We start from the raw sequence: 23,649 nt of genomic DNA on the forward strand, positions 1-23,649 counted from the left end.
ATTAGAAATATATCCCATGTACATGCTTATAAAAGGTCACCTAGACATATAAGGATGTTAATTCCAACACTTTTTATAATAGCAAAAAACCAAATAGCCAAATATTATTTATCGACAAAAAACAAATAATCTAACAATTGGACACTAGCCAAATATTATAACAGAATACTATGGAACTATTAAAAAGAATGATGTAAAGTGGTATATGCTGACATGAACAGATGTGTTAAATGAAAAATGAAAGGTATACTACAATGTAATGAATAAATTCTTCTGTGTAATTAAAAACAAACAAATAAATGGATAAATATACATGTGCTGATTCACGCCTAAAATTATTTCTGTAAGGGACTTCCCTGGTGGCGCAGAGCTTAGGAATCCGCCCGCCAATGCAGAGGACACGGGTTCGAGCCCTGGTCCGGGAAGATCCCACATGCTGCAGAGCAACTAAGCCCGTGCGCCACAACTCCTGAGCCTGTGCCTAGAGCCCTTGCTCCGCAACAAGAGAAGCCACCGCAATGAGAAGCCTGCACACCACAACAAAGAGTAGCCCCTGCTCACCGCAACTAGAGAAAGCCCACGCACAGCAACAAAGACCCAATGTAGCCAAAAATAATTAATTAAAAAAAAATATATATATATTAAGGATTTCTTACTATAAATATACACACACAGAGATATATATATAGTAAGAATTTTTCATCTTTGATGTATGTCTTTATATACTTCATTTTTAATGGGTATAAGTTACATGGAGTGGCTCTACCTTAACTTACTGATACATAGCTTACATACCATAACTTACATATCTCTATTATTGTATGCTTAAGTTGGTCACAAATTTCTGTGTTGAAATGTTCATGTATGAAGATTTTCTTATATGTTGCAATTTCTCCTTAGGGTAGATTCTCATATTTCTGGTTTAAAGATACAAACATCACTTATACATCTCACTCCCTCAAAAAAATATAAAAGATAGTGGTAGGGTGACTTTCCAGCCTTAAGGACCTTGGGACTCCAAATACTGCTATAGGGATAAACTGCTGTGTTAAGATGGAGAGTCAAGTAAGTAGAAACTGTATGTATAGTCTTAGAACAGAGAATACAGTAAATAATCTATCTCAAAAATTCATCACAGACTAAATGGTTTTATAGTGGTAGACCATAAACCAAAATGGACTAAAAACTTGACTGGTATAAATTCCTAAAATAAATGATAATTCTTTTTTTGGTCACTTGTAGTCCTGAGAAAGTTCTACATATTAATAAGAAAGACTCACCTGCCAGAACAGAGGGTGTTAATCAACTGCTTCTTCTTACATTCTTCCCCACTTAGTTCACCTAGAAATGCAAAATACACTGAGGAATAAATTTAATTCAGTGAAGAGAGTAAAAGCCACTGAGATTGGAAGAAAATTACCTTTTCCATAAGCTAGATCTTCCTTTTTGGTAGCAAGGGCAGTGAAAATGATGGGTAATAGCTCCAAAGATTTTCCATTCGTTAGGTTGCCCTCTTTGATAGCATCAACAAACTCACTGGCTAATTCAACCAATAATGCTCCTGGAAAATTGTGAACCTAAAAGTTCATGGGATTAAAAAAATGTTAAGCAGAAATCTAAATGTTTGATATCTCTTTCTAAGAAATACTCTTTTGCTGAATTAATAGAACTGGCGTTGAAACCTAGAACTGGTCCTATAAGTGATTCAGGGAATCATTCTGCTCTGGTATAAACTTATAATTGTAAAGGATTTCACAGATCAGGATCTTCCACCAGTTCCCTGATGTTTTCAAATACGCCAACTCTTCAAAGAGATACATGTCCATGATACCAGAAATGTAACATAAACATCTAAATGGTTTATGGCTCATCCATCAACTATTTTGTTTTATAACAGTAGTTCTTATTCATAAATAGGAGCTATGGTAGGTTTGGCACACTTAAGTTTTCCCTCCCTCAACAAATTACAAACCCCCCAAAATCCACCCAAAACCAAAAAAGTTTTTGTTTTCCATCTCACCTCCAGCATTAGTAATCCTATGATTTCAGATGCTACTTCTTTCTGCAAATCCCCTGATTCCAACAATTGGACACAACAACTGTATATCTTAAGTCTCCTAAGAGCTCCAGCTTCCTCAGAACAGGGGAAACCTTATTGTTTTAAACAGGTGGTACAGAAACAAAGAAAGAAAAAAGGAAGAATTCTTACAAGGTTGAAGGGTAAACAGGAAAAACAAACAGCTTTGTAGTTGAATACAGAAACAGAATTATCAAACTACTTATTACTATGGTGTTTAGAACAGCAATATTTAGGAGGTTTGAAAAAGTATTTAATTTAGACAGAAAACTGAAACATTACCTTTTCTACTTCCACCCATGTCATTAATTTTTAAAATAATTTTATAGTGCAGAAGAAGGAACACCTTCTAATATACTTTAGAGCTTTTCTGGGATCCAGTAACCCAAATTAAGTGCCTTTAACATACTTCACTTCAAAACATCACCACTGATTGATGTCAGCAGGAATGTAGAGTAATAAAGACCTTGGAAAATGCTCTCCTCCATAAAAGCAACTAGAACACTAACAAAAATAGTGAAAACTAACTTGTTCAGAATTCTGGAAATTAACCAGACTTGCAACAATCCAGGGAGAGTTTATTTAAGATAAACAGCTGAATCTAAGAGAGAATAGCAAGCTCTGTTGTGTTTCAACATGCCCTCATTCCACCTCCTAACCCCTACCCCCACCAGTCCAGTAGTCTTTAAAACCAACAGTTCACACTCATGGTACAAGCCATCAGTCTAGCAGCCTCTGGAGGGGAAAGAATATGATTGGAGCTCCACCAAAGCCCAATTCCCAGATTACTGTCATTATTTGACCTGTCTGGCTATTCCCTAGAAATTTTCACTCACAAGACTTGTCTTTACTTGACCTGACTTAGAACTCGCCCAGTGCAATCTTTTACCAGGGGCATTTGTCTAAACCAGTTGCAAGTGATTACTTTTTCAGCTGCCTGGATAGCAATAACAGTTGGGCATGCAACAAGCTGACCAAAGAACTTAAAATATAAGCCTGGAGAAAGGTGCATAGAGGACTTTGAAACATTCTGACATATTCCTGGGAACCTAGAAAGCCATGCAAATACTTAGGGTTGTGCACATGGAAAGGGCTGTGTGTATGGCCAGGCAACACCCAAGAGAACCCTAATCTCTCACCTCTGGCTGATCCTGAGGCTCTGCACAAGCAGAAGGGCTAAGGAGGAGTTATAAGCTACCTGCCTGAGAACTGAAGGTGTGCACCTGACATGCACAGGGTCCCTCAGCAAAGGCTGGGAAACTCACTGGTTCCAGGCATTTTAAAGGAAATCTTTGCCAAATCATTAGCTGACCACAAAGCTAACCAAACAGAGACTTCAGTGGCCACACAGAACAGTGCCCATACACAACAAACAGTATATATTTTACAAAATTAGTTAAGAACAACTATAAAAACAAAAGCAACACCACAACAGCAACAACAGATCTGGGGGAGGGGGGTGGTATCTGATTTCCAGAATTCCCACAAAATATCATTTAAAATGTCCAGTTTTCAGCAACAAAAAATAAAAAACATACAGGGAAACAAGAGTATGGTCCATACACAGGAAAAAAAGGAATCAATAGAAACCGTCCCTGAGAGCGCCCAGATATTAGATTTACTAGACGAAGACTGAAATCAGCTATTTTAAATATGTTCAAAGAACAAAAGGAAACCATGTCTAAAGAACTAAAGGAAAATATAAGAATGATGTCTCACCAAATAGAGAATATCAATAAAGAGATAGAAATTATAAAAAAGAACCAAATAAAAATTCTGGAATTAAAAAGTACAATAATTGAACTGAAGAATCCACTAGAGGGGCTCAACAGGAGATCTGATCTGGTAGAAGAAAGAATCAGAGAACTTGAAGATAGAGCAATTGAGATTATCCAGTCTCAGGGACAGAAAGAAAAAGAAGAAAAATGATCAGAGCTTCAGAGACCTGCGGGACCCCGCCATGAATACCAACATAGGCATAATGAAAGTCCCAGAAGGAAAGGAAAGAGAGAAAGGAGAAGAAAGAAGTAATGGCCAAAAACTTCCCAATTTTAATGAGAACACTAAGCTACACATTCAGTGAACTCCCTGGCAGTCCAGAGGTTAGGACTCCGCGCTTTCACTGCCGAGGGCCCAGGTTCAATCCCTGGTCGGGGAACTAATATCCCACAAGCTGCACAGTGCAGCCAAAAAAACAAAAAACAAAGCAAACAAACAAACAAAACCCACATTCAAGAAGCTCAAAGAACTCCAAACAGGATAAACCCAAGAGATCCACATTTAGACATACCATAGCAAACTATCAAAATCAAAGATGCCTCATCATAAAAAAAACCATATGTGAAAAACCCACACTTAACATCATACTCAATAAGTAAAGATTGAAAACTCTTCCGTAAGATAGGAAAAATACAAGGATGCCCACGTTTGCCACTTCTATTCAACATAATACTGGAAGTTCTAGATAGAGCAATTATTGCATTTAGTGCCACTGAACTGTACAGTTAAATAAAAAAGTTAAAGACAAGAAGAGAATATTGAAAGCAACAAGAGAGAAGCAACTCATCTGGTAAAAGGAGTACTCAATATGATTAACAGCTGATTTCTCATTTAAAAAAATCATTGAAGGGCAGAAATGGGATAACATAGTCAAAGTACTGAAAGAACTCAATAGCCAGAAAAACTATCCCTCCAAAACTGTCAACCAAGAACTCTATAGCCAGAAAAACTATCCCTCCAAAATGGAGAAATTAAGACATTCCCAGATAAACAAAAGAGAATTTGCTGCCAGAAGACCTGCCCTAATGCGAAAGGGAGTCTTTCAGGCTGGAATGAAAGGACACCAGACAGTAATTTGAATCCACATGAAATAGAGAACATCAGTAAAGGTAACTACATAGGAAAATATGAAAGACAGTATAAATGTACTTTGTAATTATTTTTTCTCCTATCTGATTTATAAGACACCTGCATAAAACAAGAATTATAAATCTGCATTGGTGGGAATAAATGTGTAAAGATGTAATTTGTAGGACAATAATAGCACAAAGGAGGAAGGGGAAGAATGAAGCTATATGTAGAGCAAAGTTTTATAACTATTAAATCTAAGCTGGTATTAATCTGAACTAGATTGATATAAATTAACTCATTATTGCCCAGGGGAATTTTTGCAGAAACTAATGCCTGTGGCCGGCGATTTTTATTTTGGCCGGCCAAAAAATTAATTCTGTTATTTCACTAACACTTTGTGGGTTATTACATTCAATAGTTAGACCTGACACACCTGTAAAGTCTTCTAATTTTTGTAAAATGTTGTCTTCAAGCCACTCTTCTGTAGAAGCAAAGGAGCATTCTCCTGCACCATGAATTTCATTTTCACTTTCTGTATCAGAATCAATCACTAAAGTTTTTTGTCTTTTTGTTGGTCTATTACTCACATCGTCTGAATCAGAATTATATTCTGAAGAACTATCATCTTCTGAGACACTAGTATATATGTCACTTGGACAATCAGAGAAAGTATCTGCATAAAATTCACCAAAAAATTTTTCACTCAAAATTTCATGATGTGTCATTTTTGAAAATTTTACATTTATAATATACACAAGATTGAAGCAAAAACCAAACAGAGCAAAATGTGAATGATAATGACAGTCATAAGTTGTATAATGAACCCTTGATCAATTTCAAGCTCTAACAACTTCTCATGGTGATGTTAATTGTAGCACTCTCTAAAAATGTATTGATATGTCTCCAGTCAATAATGTGTTAAGATGTCAGTTCTAATTGCCAAGGCAAGCACTAAGAAAGTAACTGAAAAAAATAGTGAAAAAGATTACAAAGGAATTAAAATGGTACACTAGAAAACACCTACTTAACATATAACACATAAGGTAGTAACAAAGGAACAAAAAGACACGACATAAAGAAAACAAACAGCAAAATGGCAGATATCAATCCTACTTTTTTAGCAATTATGGTAAATGTAAAGGGATTAGATACTCCAATGAAAAGGCAAAGATTGGGGCTTCTCTGGTGGAGCAGTGGTTAAGAATCTGCTTGCCAGTGCAGGGGACACGGGTTCAATCTCTGGTCCGGGAAGATCCCACATGCTGCAGAGCAACTAAGCCCGTGTGTCACAACTACTGAGCCTGTGCTCTAGAGCCCGCGAGCCACAACTACTGAAGCCCGTGCGACTAAGGCCCATGCTCTGCAACAAGAGAACCCACCACAATGAGAAACCTGCGCAAAACGATGGGTAGCCCCTGCTCACCGCAACTAGAGAAAGCCTGCACACAGCAACAAAGACCCAACGCAGCCAAAAATAAATAAAATAAAATAAATAGATTTATTAAAAAAAGGGCAAAGATTGGCAGAACAGATGTTTAAAAATCCAATTATGTGCTGTCAATCAGAGACACAATTTAGATTCAAAGATACAAATTGTTTAGAAAAGATATACCATGAAAACAGTTAACCAGAGAGGGCTGAAGCAGCTCTAAAAATAACAGAAAAAAGTAGACTTTAAGACAAAAATTACTATTAAAGACAAAAAAGGGCATTTTATAATGATAAAAGAATCAAGGCATAACAATTATAAACATATAAGCACCTAACAAAAGAGTTCCAAAATACACAAAGCAAAAACTAACAGAACTGAAGGGTGAAATAGACAATTCAACAATAGTTGGAGACTTCAACCCACCACTTTCAATAATCAATAGAACAACAATTAGAAGATCAACAAGGAAATAGACTTGAACACACCAGATCTAACAAACATCTATATAGAACACTACACACAACAACAGAAGACACATTCTTCACAAGTGCACATGGAGCATTCTCCAGGATAAACCACACATTAGGCCATAAAAAAATTCTCAATACATTTAAAAGGATTATAATCATATCATTTATGTTCTGTGACCACAGTGGAATGAAACTAGAAATCAATAACAGAAGGAAATCTGGAAAATTCACAAATATGTGGAAATTAACATAATCTTAAATACCAATGGGTCAAAGAAGAAAGCACAGAGAAATTAGAAAAATACCTTGAGATGAATGAAAACAAAAACACAACATTCCAAAAGTTATTGGATACAGCTAAAGTAGTGCTTAGAACGAAATCTATAGTTGTAAATACCTATATTAAAAAAGAAGATCTCAAATCAATAACCCAATCTTCCACCATAAGAAATTATAAAAAGAGGAAACTAAACTCAAAGCAAGTGAAAAGAATATAAAAGTAAAATCAGACATAAATGAAACAGAGAATAGAAGAATAGAGAAAAATCAAGAAATCCAAAGCTTATTCTTTGAAAAGATCAACAAAATTGAAAAATCTTCAGACTGACCAAGAAAAAAAGGGAGAAGAATCAAATTACTAAAATCAGGAATGAAAGAGGGGCATTACTACCAATCTTACAGAAGTAAAAAGAATAAGGTAATACAATGAATAACTGTATGCCAATAAATTACAAAACTTATATGAAATGGATAAATTGTTATAAAGACACAAAGTATCAAAACTGACTAAAAAAGATAATAGAAAACCACAACAGACCTACAAAAAAAAGAGACTGAATTAGCAATCAAAACTCTTCTACAAAGAAAAGCCCAGAACCAGATGGCTTCCCTGGTGAATTCACGAAACATTTAAAGAATTAACTGCAACCCTTCACAAACTCTTCCAAAAAAAAAAAAAGAGGAGGAAACATTTCCCAACTCATTCTACAAGGCCACTATTATCTTCATACCTAAACCAGACAAAGACATCCTAAGAAAACTATGAACAGTATCCCTTGTGACTACAGATGCAAAAATCCTCAACAAAATACTAGCAAACTGAATCCAGCAACATTTTAAAAAGGATTATACTCTATAACCAAATTGGATTTAACCCAAGAATACAAGAGTGGTTCAGTGTATGAAAATCAATGTAATATACCATAGAAATAAAGGATAAAAACCACACCTCAGTAGACACAGAAAAAGCATTTGAAAATTCCAATACCCTTTCATGATAAAAAACACTCAACAAACTAAGAATAGAAGGGAACTTCCTTAACCTGATAAAGGGCATCCATGAAAAACCCACAGCTAACATCACACTCAATAATAAAAAACTGAAAGATTTCCGTGAGATCAGGAACAAGAGAAGGATGTTTACTCTCACCAATTCTATTCTACTGGAGGTTCCAACTGGGGTAATTAGGTAAGAAGAATAACAAAAGGCATCTAGATTGAAATAGAAATAAAGTTGTATCTATTCACAGATGACACAATCTTGTTTATAAGGAATCCACAAAGAAGAAACTACTAGAGCTAATAAACAAGTACAGGAAGGTACCAAGATATGAGATCAATATACAAAAGTCTATTGCATTTCTATACACTAGCAATGAACACTGAGAACATTAAATTAAGAAAACAATCCCATTTACAATCACACCAAAAAGAATAAAATACTCAGGAATAAATTAATAAAAGTAGTGTAAGACTTGTACTCTGAAAAGTACAAAATACTGTTGAAAGAAATGAAAGAGGACCTAAGTAAATGGAAAGATATTCCATGTTCATTAATGGAAGACATATTAAGATAGCAATACTTTTCAAATTCATATATAGATTCAACACAATCACTACCAAAACCCCAGCTTCCATTTTTGCAGAAATTGACAAGCTAATCTTGTCATATGGAAACTCAAGGAACCCAGAATATCCAAACTAATCCTAAAAAAAAAAAAGTTAGAGGACTCACACTTCCCAGTTTTAAAGCTTACTACAAAGCTATTCTGATCAGGACAGTGTGGTACTGACATAAGGAGAGACACATAGATCAAGGGAATACAACTGTGAGTCCAAAAACAAACTGTCACATTTATGGGCAACTGATTTTCAATAAGGGTGCTATTGAAAATGGGGAAAAATGAAGCTGGACTCCTACCTCACACCATATACAAAAATTAACTCAAAATGGAGCAAAAATCTAAATTTAAAAGCTAAAGCTATAAAACTTTGAAAAGAAAACGCAGGTATAAATCTTTGTGACTTTGGATTAAGCAATGACTTCTTAGATATAAAACTAAAAGCACAAGCTACAAAAAAATTAAGTAGGCATCAAAATTTTAAATTTTGTGCATCAAAGGATACCATCAAAAAAGTGCAAAGACAACCAGAATGAGAGAAAAATTTTGTGAATCATATATCTAATAAGGGACTTGTATCCAGAATATTTAAAGAAATATTAGAACTCAGTAATAAAAAGACAACCCAATTTTTAAAAGGTCAAAGGATTTGAATAGACATTTCTCCAAAGAAGATATACAAATGGCCAGTAAGCACAAGAAAAGATACGCAACATCATTAGCCATCAGGGAAGTGAAAATCAAACCCACAGTGAGATACCACTTCATACTCACTAGAATGGCTAGAATGAAAAAGACAATAACAAGTGTTGACAGAGGATGTGGGAAATGGGCATCCTTATTTCAGTACTGGTGGGAATGTAAAATGATGTAGCAGCTTTGGAAAACAGTTTGGCAGTCCCCAAACAGTTAAACATGGAGTTACCATATGATCCAGCAATTCTACTCTTATTTACTAAAGAGAAATGAAAATATGTCTACACAAAAACTTGTAGCAGTATTCATAATTGTTAAAAAGTGTAAACAACCTAATTGTCCACCAACTCATGAATGGACAAGTATGATATATTCATATAATGGAATATTATTCACCAATAAATAGGAATGAAATACTGATACAGGCTACAACATGGATGAATCTTAGTAATCTTATGGTAAGTGAAAGCCAGTCACAAAGGACCACATATTGTATGATTTCACTTATATGAAATATCCAGAATAGGCAAAGCTACAGACAGAAAGTAGATGAGTGGTTTCTTAGGGCTGGCGTGGATCAGAAGTTTAGGGAAGCAACAGCTAAGGGATGCAAAGTTTCTTTTAGGGGTAATAAAAACACTTGAAAATTGTGGTGACAGGTGTGCAACTCTGTGAATATACTAAAAGCCACTGCAATGCATTATTTTAAGTGGTGAATTGTACGATGTCAATTATATCTCAACAAAAAATGTACACTTTAAAAGGGTGAATTTTTTAGTATGTGGATTATATCTCAATTTTCTAAAATGTCATCATTAGCTAACTATTGGTTTACGCCATTGATTTAACAAGATTAAAATGGTTATGAGGTAGTTTCCATATATACTTGGTAATTCATGCTACTTTTAAACTAGGATTTCCAAATCTATGTTTTTAAATAAGGTAAAAATAAGGTTATTTACAGAAGTGGGAGCCATGATAATCTGTTCCAGGTCTGTCTACCCAAGAAAGAAATTACTCTTATTTCTTCCACTTATTCTTATTACTGTCACTTAGCATGTATAGACAGCTGCTTTTGATCTTTCATTATTTCCTTTTCTCTGATATTTCTACAAAACAGTCATTTAGCAAGTTTCCAATTTTTAACCAATTAAAAAATTTTTTTTCATGCATAGGAAGATGTGTTTTTTTTTTTTTTTTTTTTTTGGAAGATGTGTTTTTGAACCCTTGCAAGAAGAGACACAATTTACTCGAGGGGGTAAGAAAAATAAACCAAGTTAAAATAACCTGCTAAGAGTGTAAAGAGACTTTTAATTTTTGCTTGTAGAATTTCATTCTACTACAATTTATAAAACAACTATGAGTCACAACCAGCAACAATGTAGAACTGGCCCTTGTTCAAGATATGGAATAAAAATATGCCCCACTGGGAATTAAGAATCTCTACATAAGTCACCTAAGATACTCCATTTCATTAAAACTCAGAGCACCCTAGCCTCTTTTGTTAAGCACAGATTAACTGTTAAACATTGCTGCTCTCTTCTCCACAATTTTTTCTTTTTGGCTGCACCGCAGGGCATGTGGAACTTCCCCGACCAGGGATAGAACCCGTGCCCCCTGCAGTGGAAGCACGGAGTCTTAACCACTGGACCACCAGGGAAGTCCTCTTCTCCACAATTTTAAAAGCACAAATAAATCAAAGCGGATTTTATGACGTACATCCTTTACAGGCTCCAAAACCAGCAATACAATCTCAGGTAGCCATTTCAACTCCCTTTAGCAAAATTATTTAAGTCCACAAGACAGGAGACTGCTGCTTTGGTTGATTCTGTAAAATCCCCAAAACAGAAAAGTCTCAGTGGGGCTTCAAACAGTAAGAAAAGTAGCAATATGCGCCCAAAGTAAACAAATATACCAATGAATCGAGAGAGATAGAAGTGGCATTATTATTACCTTTGAAGATGGCTCTCAGGAGTGCTCCAGCAGCTTTTCCTTTCACTGCCTGATTCTGAAGGAGATTAGCCAGCTGCAAAGAAAGAAAAAGCTACAAGTCCCTGGCAACAATTTCCCTACCTGAATGACCTAAACTCCCTGTATGAAAAACACCCATCTGTCAAGTTCATAGCCTTCAGAGACTCCAGGTATCACAAGTAACATATTTATTTACATATAGCAGGGTAGATCTTAACATGATGCTGGGCTGTCAAGACTGAAATTTATTCATACATTCATTCTACAAACGTTTATTAAGTATTTAATCAGCACTAGGTATCGAGCTATGTTCTTGGGGATATACATTCATTCAGCAAATACTCTTTGAACATGTTCTTCTTCCTAGGCATTAGGGATACAAGGATGAACATGATAATCTGACTCAGTTTACAGTAGAGCAGGAGGGAAAAGTACGACAAGAAAAAAAATCAGAAAAAAAATTTGTAAAAGAAACAAAACACTGAGACAATAATTGAGGAAAGGGAAGCAACTTTAGCTAGAGTAGTCAGGGAGAAAGCTTCTCTGAGGTAGGTGACATTTCTATAGAGACTTGGAGGATGAGAAAGAGCTAGTTATGCAAAGGGAGGAAAGAAGAACATTTCAGATAAAGGTATTGTTATGTGCAAAGGCCCTGAGGGAGCAGAGTTTGGCATATTGGATGGCCTGGAAAAAAAAAAAAAAGACCAATTTGGCTGAAGAGTAGTAAGAAAAGAGTGGCACAAGATGAATTTGGAGAGATGGGTAAGAACCAGATAATAAGAATCTTGTAGGCCATGGTAGGAAGCTTAGATTTTCTCTAAGTGCAACAGAAGTAACTAACGAGAAAAGAGGAGAGTGATATGATAGATGTTTTTTTAAAAAAAAAAATCAGTTTTATTCCTTTTGTAGAAAATAGGTTGTGGGAGGGTTTAAGAGTGAAATAGGGACATCTGTTAGGAGATTGTTATCAGTGATCAAATGAGAGATGACAGTGGCCTACAGCAAGGTAATGGCAGGGGAGATGTCCTTAGTTGAACTGTGTCCCCCTCCAAAATTCATGTTTAAGCTCTTACCCCCAGCATCTCAGAATGTGATCTTATTTGGAAATAGGGTCATTGTAGGTGTAATTAGTTAAGCTGAGGTCATATGGGTAGGCCCTAATCCAGTATGACTAATGTCCTTAGAAAAAGGGGAAATTTGGACAGAGATACATACACAGCGAGAATGCCATGTGAAAATGAAGGCAGAGACCATGGGTGACACAAGGCAAGGAATGCTAAAGATTGTCAGCAAACCACCAGAAGCTAGGCGAGACGCACGAAACAGATGATCACAGCCCTCAGCAGGAACCAACAATGCCAACACCGTGATCCTGGACTTCTAGTTCCTAGAACTTTAAAAATAACTGTCTATTGTTTAAGGTACTCAGTTTGTAGTACTTTGTAAGATGAAGAAAAGTACAGATGGCCCCGAACTTATAACAGTTCAACTTATGATTTTTCAACTTTACGATGGGGCGAAAGTGATAGGCATTCAGTAGATACTGTATTTCGAATTTTTATCTTTTCCTGGGCTAGCAATCAGCTGCAGGATCACAAGGATAAACAACCGATACACCATTCTGTACCCACGCAACCATTCTGTTTTTCACTTTCAGTACAGTATTCAATAAATTACATGAGATATTCAACACTTTATTATAAAATGGGCTTTGTGTTAGATGATTTTGCCCAACTGTAGGCTAATGTAAGCATTCTTGGCACGTTTAAGGTAAGGCTAGGCTAAGCTAGGATGTTTGGTAGGTTAGGTATATTAAATGCATTTCCAACTTAGAATATTTTCAACTTAAAATGGGTTTATTGGGATGTAACCCCATCAAAATTTGGGGAAGATCCGTAGACTGAAGATATATTTGAGAGCTTGATCAGTAGGACTTCGCTATGGTCTGAATGTTTATGTCCCCCCAAAATTCACGTGTTAGAATCCTAATACCCAGTGTTATGGTATTTGGAGGTGGGGCCTTTGGGAGGTGATTAGGTATGAGGGTGGAACTCCCCTGAATGGGATTAGTGCTCTTATAAGAGATCCCACAGAGCCCCCAGGCTGCTTCTACGATATGAGGGTATAATGTGAAGTCTGCAACCCAGAAGAGGGCCCTCACTCGACCACATTGGCACCATCATCTAGGACTTCCAGTCTCCAGAACTATGAGAAATAAATGTTTGTTGTTATAAGTCACCCAGTCTACCGTATTTTGTTATAGCAGCCTGAATGGACTAAGACAGACTTCCTCATGCTTTAGACGTGAAATGGGTGTGGTGATGAAGGAAAAGAAGAAATCAAGGAGGACTCAAATTTCTGGCTTAAGCAACTAACTGGGTAGATGGTGGCACCATTTACTGACATGGTGAAAATTTCGGATTAAGCAAGCATCTAAATCATCCAGAGGGCTTGTTAAAACAGAATGTTAAAACAGAGAACTCCACCTGCAGTTTTTGATTCAGTAGATCTGATGTGGTGCTCAGAACTGTTACTCTTAAGATATCCAAGTGGAGATGTCAAATCGATAACTGAATATGCCAAAGTGGAGCTCAGTGAGAACATGTAAGATCATCCAGGGAGAAAATGTAAAGAGAAAAGAGACACCAACATTCAGCGATTAAAAAAGCAGCAGCCAGCAAAAACAACGGAGAAGGTGAGGTTGTAATATCCAAAGGACCGTCACAGAGGCCAAAACTAATAAAACAGTGAATTCGATCTCTTCTACACGTGCCTGGTCTTTCCAACTGGAGTCCATCTCTACCTTCTTAAATACATAATAAGGAAGTACCTGATTGCTCTGCCTGGAACCTCCAACAGCCTTTGACATAACCATTAGAGCAGTGGTTCTCAACCAGGGGTGATCTGCACCCCACCCCTGGCAGGGTACATAGGGCAATGTCTGGAGACATTTTTAGTTGTCATAACTGGAAGGGTGCTGTCACCTAATGGGTACAGGCCAGGGATGCTGTTAAACATCCTACAATGCACAGGACGACATCCCTCAACAAAGAATTATCCAGTCCAAAATACAGTACCAAGACTGAGAAACCCCGACTCTTCTCAAAAAAATTCAGTTTCAACAGAAGGCAATGTGGCATAGGAGAAAAAATGGGACCCAGAATCAGATGAGCTGGGTATGAATCCTCGCTTTACCATTTATTAGCTTTATAACCTCAAGTTACTTAATCTCTGTTATGGGTGTCTATTCCCTACCTCAAAGGACTGTTATGAGGATTAAATTAGATGACAGGTAGAGGACCTTGCACAGGGCCTAGCACACAACAGGTACTCTACAAAATTTAGTTCTCTTCCACTCCCTCTGTCCTCTACTCCCCCTACTTACATGATCTTTGGTCTTACTTTTTTGACCTTATTCAGTTATGCTTTATACTGCATTTTAAAATGCAGAAGTAAACCAAGTAAGATTAAGTATCCTTGTTATTTTGGAAGGCTTAAAATTTTTTCTTTTAATTGATAGACTGGAACTACCAAGTTAATGGCACAGTCCAAATACAGATTTTTAAAAAAACAGAACATTCCTCATTTTGTGCTGATGTTTCCTCATGATTAGATTGAGTTTAGGCATTCTTGGCCAGAACACAGGTGATACTGTGTCCTTCTTGGAGTATCACACATGGAGGCATGTGATATCCATCTGTCCCTCACTGGTAATATGAGTCTGATCACCCAAATACGCTGCCTGATTTTCCCACTCTGTAATTACTTCTTTCCCCTCCCTTTGCAACCAGTATGCAGTTCGTAGGAAGAAACTTTAAGACCATGCAGGCATCTTGCTCCTCATCTAATTTTCCCCTCATAAAATGAAAAAGCCCAGCAGCAACCTCTGGTATCAGGTTCTCAAAGTCAGTATCACCAGGAATGACACTCACATCATGAGCTCAATGATATGACACACAGTGAAAAGGGCATGGCACCATTTCTGTGGTCCTTCTGCTAAGGATGCATGTCCTGAGTCCAATCATGAGACACACCAGACATTCAGCAAAGTAACGGATCAGTACTCTTCAGGGTTATCAAGATCATAAGAGACAAAGAAAGACTAAGGAATGGTTGCAGATTGCAGAAAATCAGGGAAAAATGACAATTAAGTGCAGTGTAGGATCCTGAGTGGGATTCTGGAACATAAAAAAAGGACATCAGTGAAAAAACTACCAGGTAGAGTTCAAATAGGGTCTTTAGTTTCACTAATGGCATTGTACCAATGTTAATTTCCTGGTTCTTAAATTTTTACTAAAGTTATTATGTAAGATACTAACATTTGGGAGAGGGACAGATGGAAACTCTATTATTTTTACAACTTTTCTGTAAGTCTAAAATCAGTTCAAAATAAAGAGTTAAAAAATTCTTCCTGGATTTAGCATCCACTGATGCTTCCTGCCTGATCCAATCTTTATCATGATGGTTGCCAAATGATGATTTTCTAACTCTGTGGTAAGCAAGAGCCCTTCTCATCATTTATTATCAATATGGACTCACAAATTTCTATATTTTTCAGTGGTTTATAATTCATAACTGAACTTGATTACTTCAATGTTCAAATTTGACCAACGGAAGCCCCTTCAAGCTGTCTTTATCAGGTTTGGGGTATCAATGTTATACTTCATAAAAAGCATTTGGAAGTTTTCCTTATATATGCACTTTTTCCTTATGTATCATATATGCTCTAAAACAATTTATGTGGCATCGGGACTATCTCTTACCTCTGATCTCTAAAGATTTGGTAGACGTTTCCTATGAAACTTCTGGGCCTGGTATTTTTGTGTCAAGTAATTGCTTGATGACTCTTTTTTTCTTTTATAGAAATTGATCTGGTTAAGTTTTCCATCTCAAATTGGGTCAATTTAATTAAACTGTATATTCCTAAGAAATTATCCATTGCATCTACATTTTCAAATTTATTTGTAGTAGATATATACAGAGTAGTCTCTTAGTATTTTTTGAGATTTTTCTCTATATGAATAGTTATTTCCCCCTTGTCATTTCTTATTTAGTATATCTGTGCTTACTCCATTGTTTTCTTGATTAGTTAATAGTTTTGTCTATTTTTTCAAAGAACCAGGATTTTTATGTATTAATTTGATCTACTGTTCTCCACTTTATTAACTTCCACTTTTATTCTAGCAGTCCCTTTTAGATTCCTCTATTCTCTCTAAATCTTTGAATGTAAATTTTCCCACTGCTGGATATGTCAGTCTTCCTTGTCATGGACTTGCTTATGTGTTTTATAATTTTTTACTCTTAAGCACATCTTCTATGGACATTTTTATCAAATGGACTGAATGCATATATTGCTGGAATGCTTATCAAATTTATAGAGTATATAAAATGATGATTAATACAATGGTCAAGAGAATCAGGATACAAGAAGATGATCTTGATGGAGTGAAATCAAATTAATCTAAAAAGATAAGTAACAGATTTAAAGTAAAAATTTTAATGTGGGTTCTAAGAACTAACTATAGAAGTTCAGAGATGAAGAAAATTTAGCCTATATGCAAAAATGACTTGGGGTTTTTAGTTGCTTGTAAGAGCAATGAGACAATAATATGATATTGCTGCCAAAAAGTTGACTCTGCATTAATGGAAGAATTAGGGAAATATTAGTGCCCCTCTACTCTAGTGGTAGACCACATGTGGAGCCCTGTGTTCAATTTGAGGTACAAAACTTTTAAAGGTAATGTTAACAAAACAAAAATGTTCAGAGGACTGTGTTCATGTTGGCGAAGAAACTTAAAACAGGAAGAGCTGAAGGACCTTTTCTAATATTTATTCAGCAACTACTGGATGCCTATTGAGGGTCTATTAGATGTTAGATGCATACAGTATCTCATTTCATCCTCACAAAAACCAAGATAGGAATTCTTTTTGTGATAAGCATGAATCAGAGAAGTAATTCATAGCATCTATCATGGGTTTTGTTCTAGTTCTTATTTTTTACTTATTTTATAGTGTAATGTTAAAGCCTCCTCAAATTCCTTTTGGAAGCAGGTAAACTATAAATTCTAAGTAAATAAATAAATAGAAAGCATGTTTCAACCAAATTTTAAATTGTCTATAGGATGATTCAACTCTCAACTCATGCAACAGGCTGTCTTAAAAAGTGCCACAAAAAGCAATTTCTGGATAATTTCAAAGAAAAAAAAAATCAGAGCACATCCCTGTATCAATTCCCAGTTAGCATAAGATAACAAAGATTAAGATGCACCTAGCTTCAATGACCATAAAAACTAGCACATAAAAAGTTCCTTAAAAACATAACACTCGGGGCTTCCCTGGTGGCACGGTGGTTAAGAATCCGCCTGCCAATGCAGGGGACACGGGTTTGATCCCTGGTCCGGGAAGATCCCACATGCTGTGGAGCAACTAAGTCCATGCGCCACAACTACTGAGCCTGCGCTCTAGAGCCCGTGAGCCACAGCTACCGAGCCTGTGCGCCTAGAGCCCGTGCTCCGCAACAAGAGAAGCCACCGCAATGAGAAGCCACCGCAATGAGAAGCCCGTGCACTGCAACAAAGAGTAGCCCCCGCTCACCGCAACTAGAGAAAGCCCACGCGCAGCAACAAAGACCCAATGCAGCCAAAAATAAATAAAATAGATACAACATTAAAGAAATTTAAAAAAATAATAATAATACTCAAAGTCTTAATTTGTCTATACATATATACTAATGTTTAAGGTTAATTTTAAGGAGGGATTATTTTCCAGGTAGGGATCTGAATAAGCTGAGATCATTTATAATGGAATAAGGAGAAGTATATCAGGAGAGAAAGATTAGAAAGAAAGCCTAACATAGAAGGTAATTATTGTCCCATTTTATAATCATATACTTATAGTGAAGACACAGTGTAAACTGGTTGGTTTTCGCTTTTACTAATAATTTCAAAATACCTTACTACTTATGAACTTATCTTCTTTAGGGAAAAACATAAATAAAGAAGCATCAACAGGCAAATCTAATGTCTCACATCAATAACTATAGTTTGGATATTGCTTTCAAATAGGATTGTTCTAAGAACTAAAAAGTGTACTAATTTGCTTATACGGTTGCATAAATGTCATTTAAATATTATACAGTTGTAGGGATCTCCCTGGTGGTCCAGCAGTTAAGACTTCACGCTTCCACTTCAGGGGACATCGGTTCAATTCCTGGTCAGGGAACTAAGATCCCACATGCCGCACGTTGCAACAATCAATCAATAAACAAACAAATAAATACAGCTGTATAAATGTACACAAATGCCCTTAAGTTGTCCATATCTCTTCCTCTCTCCCATTTCTTTGTATCTATGAGTTGTTATCAAATAAATCCTTGTCTCCTAAGGAGAGTGGGGGATAGAATTAATTTTTCTAACATGTCCCTTGAATTTGTTATCATGCTTGACATTTGCTTTTGGCAGAACATCCTTTCTAATACTCACATCATCTTCTTTCAGGGTTTGAAGAAATTTTTGCAGTCTGTCTGCTGTTTTTTCTGCTGCTAGAGATAAAATTTTCTGGTCCATTGTTGCACATATCAAGGAACTGGAAAGGGAAAATGTCAGAGCTGGATGAAACTTCCAGAAGTAAACAAGTTTGATTTTTTTTCCCCTTCTCTACCTGTTAACTGAGTATTTCATACATATTATAGACGGCGTACACAGTGGGTACTCAACAGGCTAAGGACTACCAACTAGTGTGAGTAGGTGATTCTTATCCAAACCAAAATAATCTTGAGAATTCCCTGGAATTTCCTTATTAGAAAGTTGTAGTCTAATCAAGTGGTTTCCTAATTCCAAGTCACATTTCTATCATTTTTTTAAGCATCTACCCAGTATGCTGCCCAGAACAAAGCTATCATTTAACAGTATAGCAAATATATAATAAATTATTATTGACACATACACAAGAATATTATAACATATAATAAAGTAACACTTGATAAATGAATAAATCAACAGCACTGTAAATGCATTTATACCAATTAAATGGTGTAAAAACAAATGAGAAGTTAAAAAGGCTAAGAAATAAATGTGTGCTCAAACATCAAGAAGGCTTCCTAGCAGAGGAAAGCTTAAACTGGAACTTAAAGATTAAATTTAGACAGTCAAGGTAACCACATGGTATACATTATTGGGAAGGAGAGTATCATGAACAAAGGCATTCATAAGAGAATTTGAAAAATTTATTTGGGGAAAATTAGTAGAGAGTTCAAGTAGGGGAGTAGTGAGTAGGAAGGCTAGAAAGAAAGGGTGGGACTAAACTGTGCAAGCTCTTAAAAGCCAAGTTAAGGAATTCAGATTTTATTCTGTAAATAACAGATAGCAACAAAAATTTCTGGAGTAAAAGATAATCTGACAAGATTGAAACAGTGTTTGAGGAAACTGAATCTGGCATCGATGTGCAGATTAAAGTAGGGAGGGAGTAAGGAGGAAGAACAGAGGCTAAGAGGCTACTGGGGGCTATTTTAGTGGTAGTGACAAAGGCCTGTCTTAGGGTGGTGACTCTGGGGAGCAAAAAGGAAAGGGTGAAATGGAAGCACATTAGACAGATAGGAGTTAGCGTGTAGCTATGGGAGTATTATGCGAAGGAGGAAATGCAGACTGATGGAAAGAAAACCTGCTCCTCCTCCTGCATTTCTTCCTGTTTCCAATCTCCATAAATTGTACCATCATCCACTGAGCTGCTGAAACCAAAAACCTGGACAACATTCTTAACCACTTCACCTTCATCCTCCACATCCACTACCAAGTCCTGATGATGTTAACCCCCCTAAACATCTCTCAAGTCTACTTCTCTCTGAGATCCACTACCTCCACATTACTCCAAAGCCACCACCATCTCTCACCTGAACTACTGCACAGTTTCCTAACTTGTCCCCCACACAGCAGCTAAAATAATGTTTTTGAAACACAAACCAGATTATGTGACTTATCCTCCCTCAATCTCCATCCTCATCTTAAAACTATTCAGTGGCTTTCCATTACTCTCATATCAGTCCAAAATCCTGAATTCAGGATAAAAAGGTCTGGTCCATGCTAACTCCCCTTCCTCACTCTATTCTCCAGCCACACTGAATCATTTTCAGTCCTTCAAACCCCCAAGTTCCTCTCGCCACAGACCCTTACACATGATTTTCTGTCTGGAACTTATAGAAATACCCCTCCTTTCATCTGCTGCTTGCCAATCTTTTATTGTTAATTCCTACAAATTCTTCAGATCTCAGCTCAATCCACATTTCCTTAGAAGCTCAGTCTAGATTAAACACTCCCCTATTACATCCTTTCAAGGCAACTATAATCTCTCACCATCACCACACTTTTAACATTACATTTGTAATTATTAGATTAGGAACTACACCTCCCACTCCACTACAAACTCCAGGACTGCAGGGGGACCTGCCTGGTTTTGTTTATCACTGAACCTCCAGTACTTAGCACAGTATCTAGCTCATAAAAGGTGCCCAATAAATATCTGTTGAACAATGAATGACTGAATCCCTACAATGGGCAAGACCCTGGGCCCAGCACTTTACACTCATTAATTTAATCCTCACACCAACCCTATGAGGTTTGTGTTATTACTCCCAATTTAGATAAAGATCTTTTGGGATTCAGAGAGATTAAGGAATTTCCCCAAATCCCCAAAGTTAGAAGGCTAGTAAGGGTAGAAGCAGAACTGAAATCCGAGTCTGTCCAGCTCCAGACCCTAAATCCCATGCTTTTACCTGCTACCCTCTGCTAGGGGCTGGGTGACAGCAGAGGATGCAAACAAGGCATACCGACTAAAAGAGACGTCCAGCCCTAAGGGGAAGATGCTGAACTCTTTCTATTTCAGCAGGTACATTTGCTAAATTCTTCCTAAAACCAGAGGTGAGTAACAGATAGGTGGCTGCAGATTCTTTGTCAAGGGGCCCTGAGGTCAGTGACGCACCACAGAAGTGAAACGCCGCGGGTCTTGCACCGGGGCTCCTCAGAGAGCAAGAAATAAACACAAATAGAGAAACTATAAAATGAGGCAGCTAGTGATGTGCGCTGTGACCGAGCTACAAAGGTGAAACAGGTTTAGAGAAATTTCTCAGGCGTAGGAGCTAAACGCTGATGGAGAGGAAGAATTTAACAAGAGGGCCGAGAGTGTAGCACGCCCGGGGAGCAGGGAGAGCCAACCGACGCGGAGGGAGACGGCGGGGCACATCGACCCTTCCAGGCCAAGGAAAACGCCAGAACGTCACACTGGAAGTGGGGTCCTCCTGTCCTCCCAGACCCGCTACCTCCCCGAGGCTGAGTCCCACCGCCCCTGCAACGCGCGAAGCCCCTCCGGACGGTCACCGCAGCCTCACCTCCTCCACAAGCTTCCAAAAAGCCCGCTCAACTCAACTCTGCCGCACTTCCGTTACCGGGAGCAGCGGGTCCCGCCTCCCGCGGCTCACTTCCGCCGCCCGGGACCACGCGCATGGGGCGTACCATTAAGGCAGAAGGGAGGGGGGAACTCCTGGGACGATCCCACTCACTGTGGGGGGGGGGAAGTCTTAGAACTCCAATTCGGGACCGCAGAGTGAGGCAGGGCAGTGTGGCCTGGGTGTGGCCACCACGGTGTCTTGACCAGTTAAGCCCTTCTTGTGTACTATTGGGGAAAGGGTCAGTGAGAGAGGGGATGAATCTAGTGATGGCTGTAGAGGTCTTTGCATTGGCAGTGTCTGGAAGGTGGAGGAAGGTGTCCTACTTCTTGTGCCAGTGGATGTGTCAGTAACTCCTGTAAAAGAAAAAAGTGTCGCCTGCCATTCCATTTCTATAGGGATCAAGTCTGTAGCAACTGCAGTCGTTGGCCTCAGTGTGCCTGAGAGGAGCTCAGGATGGAGAAAAACAGGAAACATTCTGTGCTTTGGATGTAAGGATCCTTGGATAGTTAAGATGCATATCTAAGGAAAAGTTTCAATAAACCCAGATTCTTGCATCTTCCCATACATAGGAAAGCACTTAAGTCATTAACTTGAAATATCTGGTTTTTGTGATCAGTAATCTTGATCTTTGATTACATGGATCTCCCCGCCCCCCCCCCCAAAAAAACCCCGAAAACTCATATATATCCTGGCTCCTCCCTTAACTCTTCAGAGCAGGTCCTCAAAGCTATCTCAGAGGCTGTCTCCTGGGCTATAGTCCTCAGTAAGGTACCTGGATAAAACTTAACTCACAACTTTTAGGTTATGCATTTTTCTTTCAGTCGACAGCCCTAAAATGTAAGCCTCATGTGACCAGGGGGCTTATTGCATACAAAATCTCAGCATTTAGCACAAAGCCTGGCAAAGCAGTAAATGCTCAGTAAATATTTGTTAAATGAACAACTGATAGTAGAGCAAAGAGCAATGGAGGGGAGGTTCGAGAACCTGTACTACGTTGAAGGGGCAGCTTGTGCAAAGGGCCTGACAGCAACAAGCAATCCAGCGTCTGGCTGGTTCGGGAGGTGCAGGTGCTTCAGGTGGGGGTGGGAAAGCAGGGGCTTGTTAATCTTTTTCATATCAGGAGCAAGTGGGGAACAGCTGAAGTGGAAGGGCGTGATTGTATTCACGTTGTAGAACAATATTTCTGGCAGGTGAGTGCTGCAGAGGTTATTTAAAAGAGATGATGGGGATTTCCTTGGTGGTGCAGTGGTTAAGGATCCGCCTGAAAATGTAGAGGACACGGGTTCGACCCCTGGTGCGGGAAGATCCCACATGCTGCGGAGCAACTAAACTTATGCGCCACAGCTACTGAGCCTGCGCTCTAGAGCCTGAAAGCCACGACTACTGAGCCCGTGCGCCACAACTACTGAAGCCCGTGCACCCTAGAGCCCCATGCCACAACTATTGAGCCCGTGTACTGCAACTACTGAAGCCCACGCACCTAGAGCCTGTGCTCCACAATAAGAGAAGCCACCACAACAAAGAGTAGCCCCCACTCGCTGCAACTAGAGAAAGCCCATGCGCAGCAACGAAGACCCAATGCAGCCAAAAAAAAAAAAGATGATGGAGGTGAGGAGAATTGAAGGCAAGATCCCTTAGGAGGCTCTAAGTTGTCCTGGACATAGGTGGTGGTGGCCCAACCTTGGGGATAGGTGGGAGGGGTTTGAGGCATATTCAGGCTTGAGTGACTGGGATGGAGGTGCACCCTGGTGATACTGCCAGTTGACTGATACACAGGGAAGGATGAAAGTTTGAGTTGATGATGAAGCCTTCAG

General features: G+C 38.1%; 1 protein-coding gene across 3 annotated transcripts in view; it reads right to left on the minus strand.

Moving 5' to 3' along the window:
* The window catches only part of FANCI (FA complementation group I), a 79,914-nt gene extending 58,071 nt beyond the window's left edge, over nucleotides 1–21,843 (minus strand). For all 3 annotated transcript variants that reach the window (XM_061179953.1, XM_061179952.1, XM_061179954.1), the window contains exons 1-6: nucleotides 21,776–21,843; nucleotides 18,879–18,981; nucleotides 11,380–11,452; nucleotides 2,021–2,151; nucleotides 1,421–1,577; nucleotides 1,281–1,341 (exon numbers count right to left, since the gene is read on the minus strand). In XM_061179953.1, coding sequence (XP_061035936.1) covers nucleotides 1,281–1,341; nucleotides 1,421–1,577; nucleotides 2,021–2,151; nucleotides 11,380–11,452; nucleotides 18,879–18,962 — 506 coding nt within the window. In that variant the 5' untranslated portion in view covers nucleotides 18,963–18,981; nucleotides 21,776–21,843. The remainder of the gene's footprint in view (nucleotides 1–1,280; nucleotides 1,342–1,420; nucleotides 1,578–2,020; nucleotides 2,152–11,379; nucleotides 11,453–18,878; nucleotides 18,982–21,775) is intronic.
* Between the last annotated feature and the right edge of the window lie 1,806 nt (nucleotides 21,844–23,649).

The sequence above is a fragment of the Eubalaena glacialis genome, chromosome 2, assembly GCF_028564815.1.
Source record: "Eubalaena glacialis isolate mEubGla1 chromosome 2, mEubGla1.1.hap2.+ XY, whole genome shotgun sequence".
Taxonomy (NCBI): Eukaryota; Metazoa; Chordata; class Mammalia; order Artiodactyla; family Balaenidae; genus Eubalaena; species Eubalaena glacialis.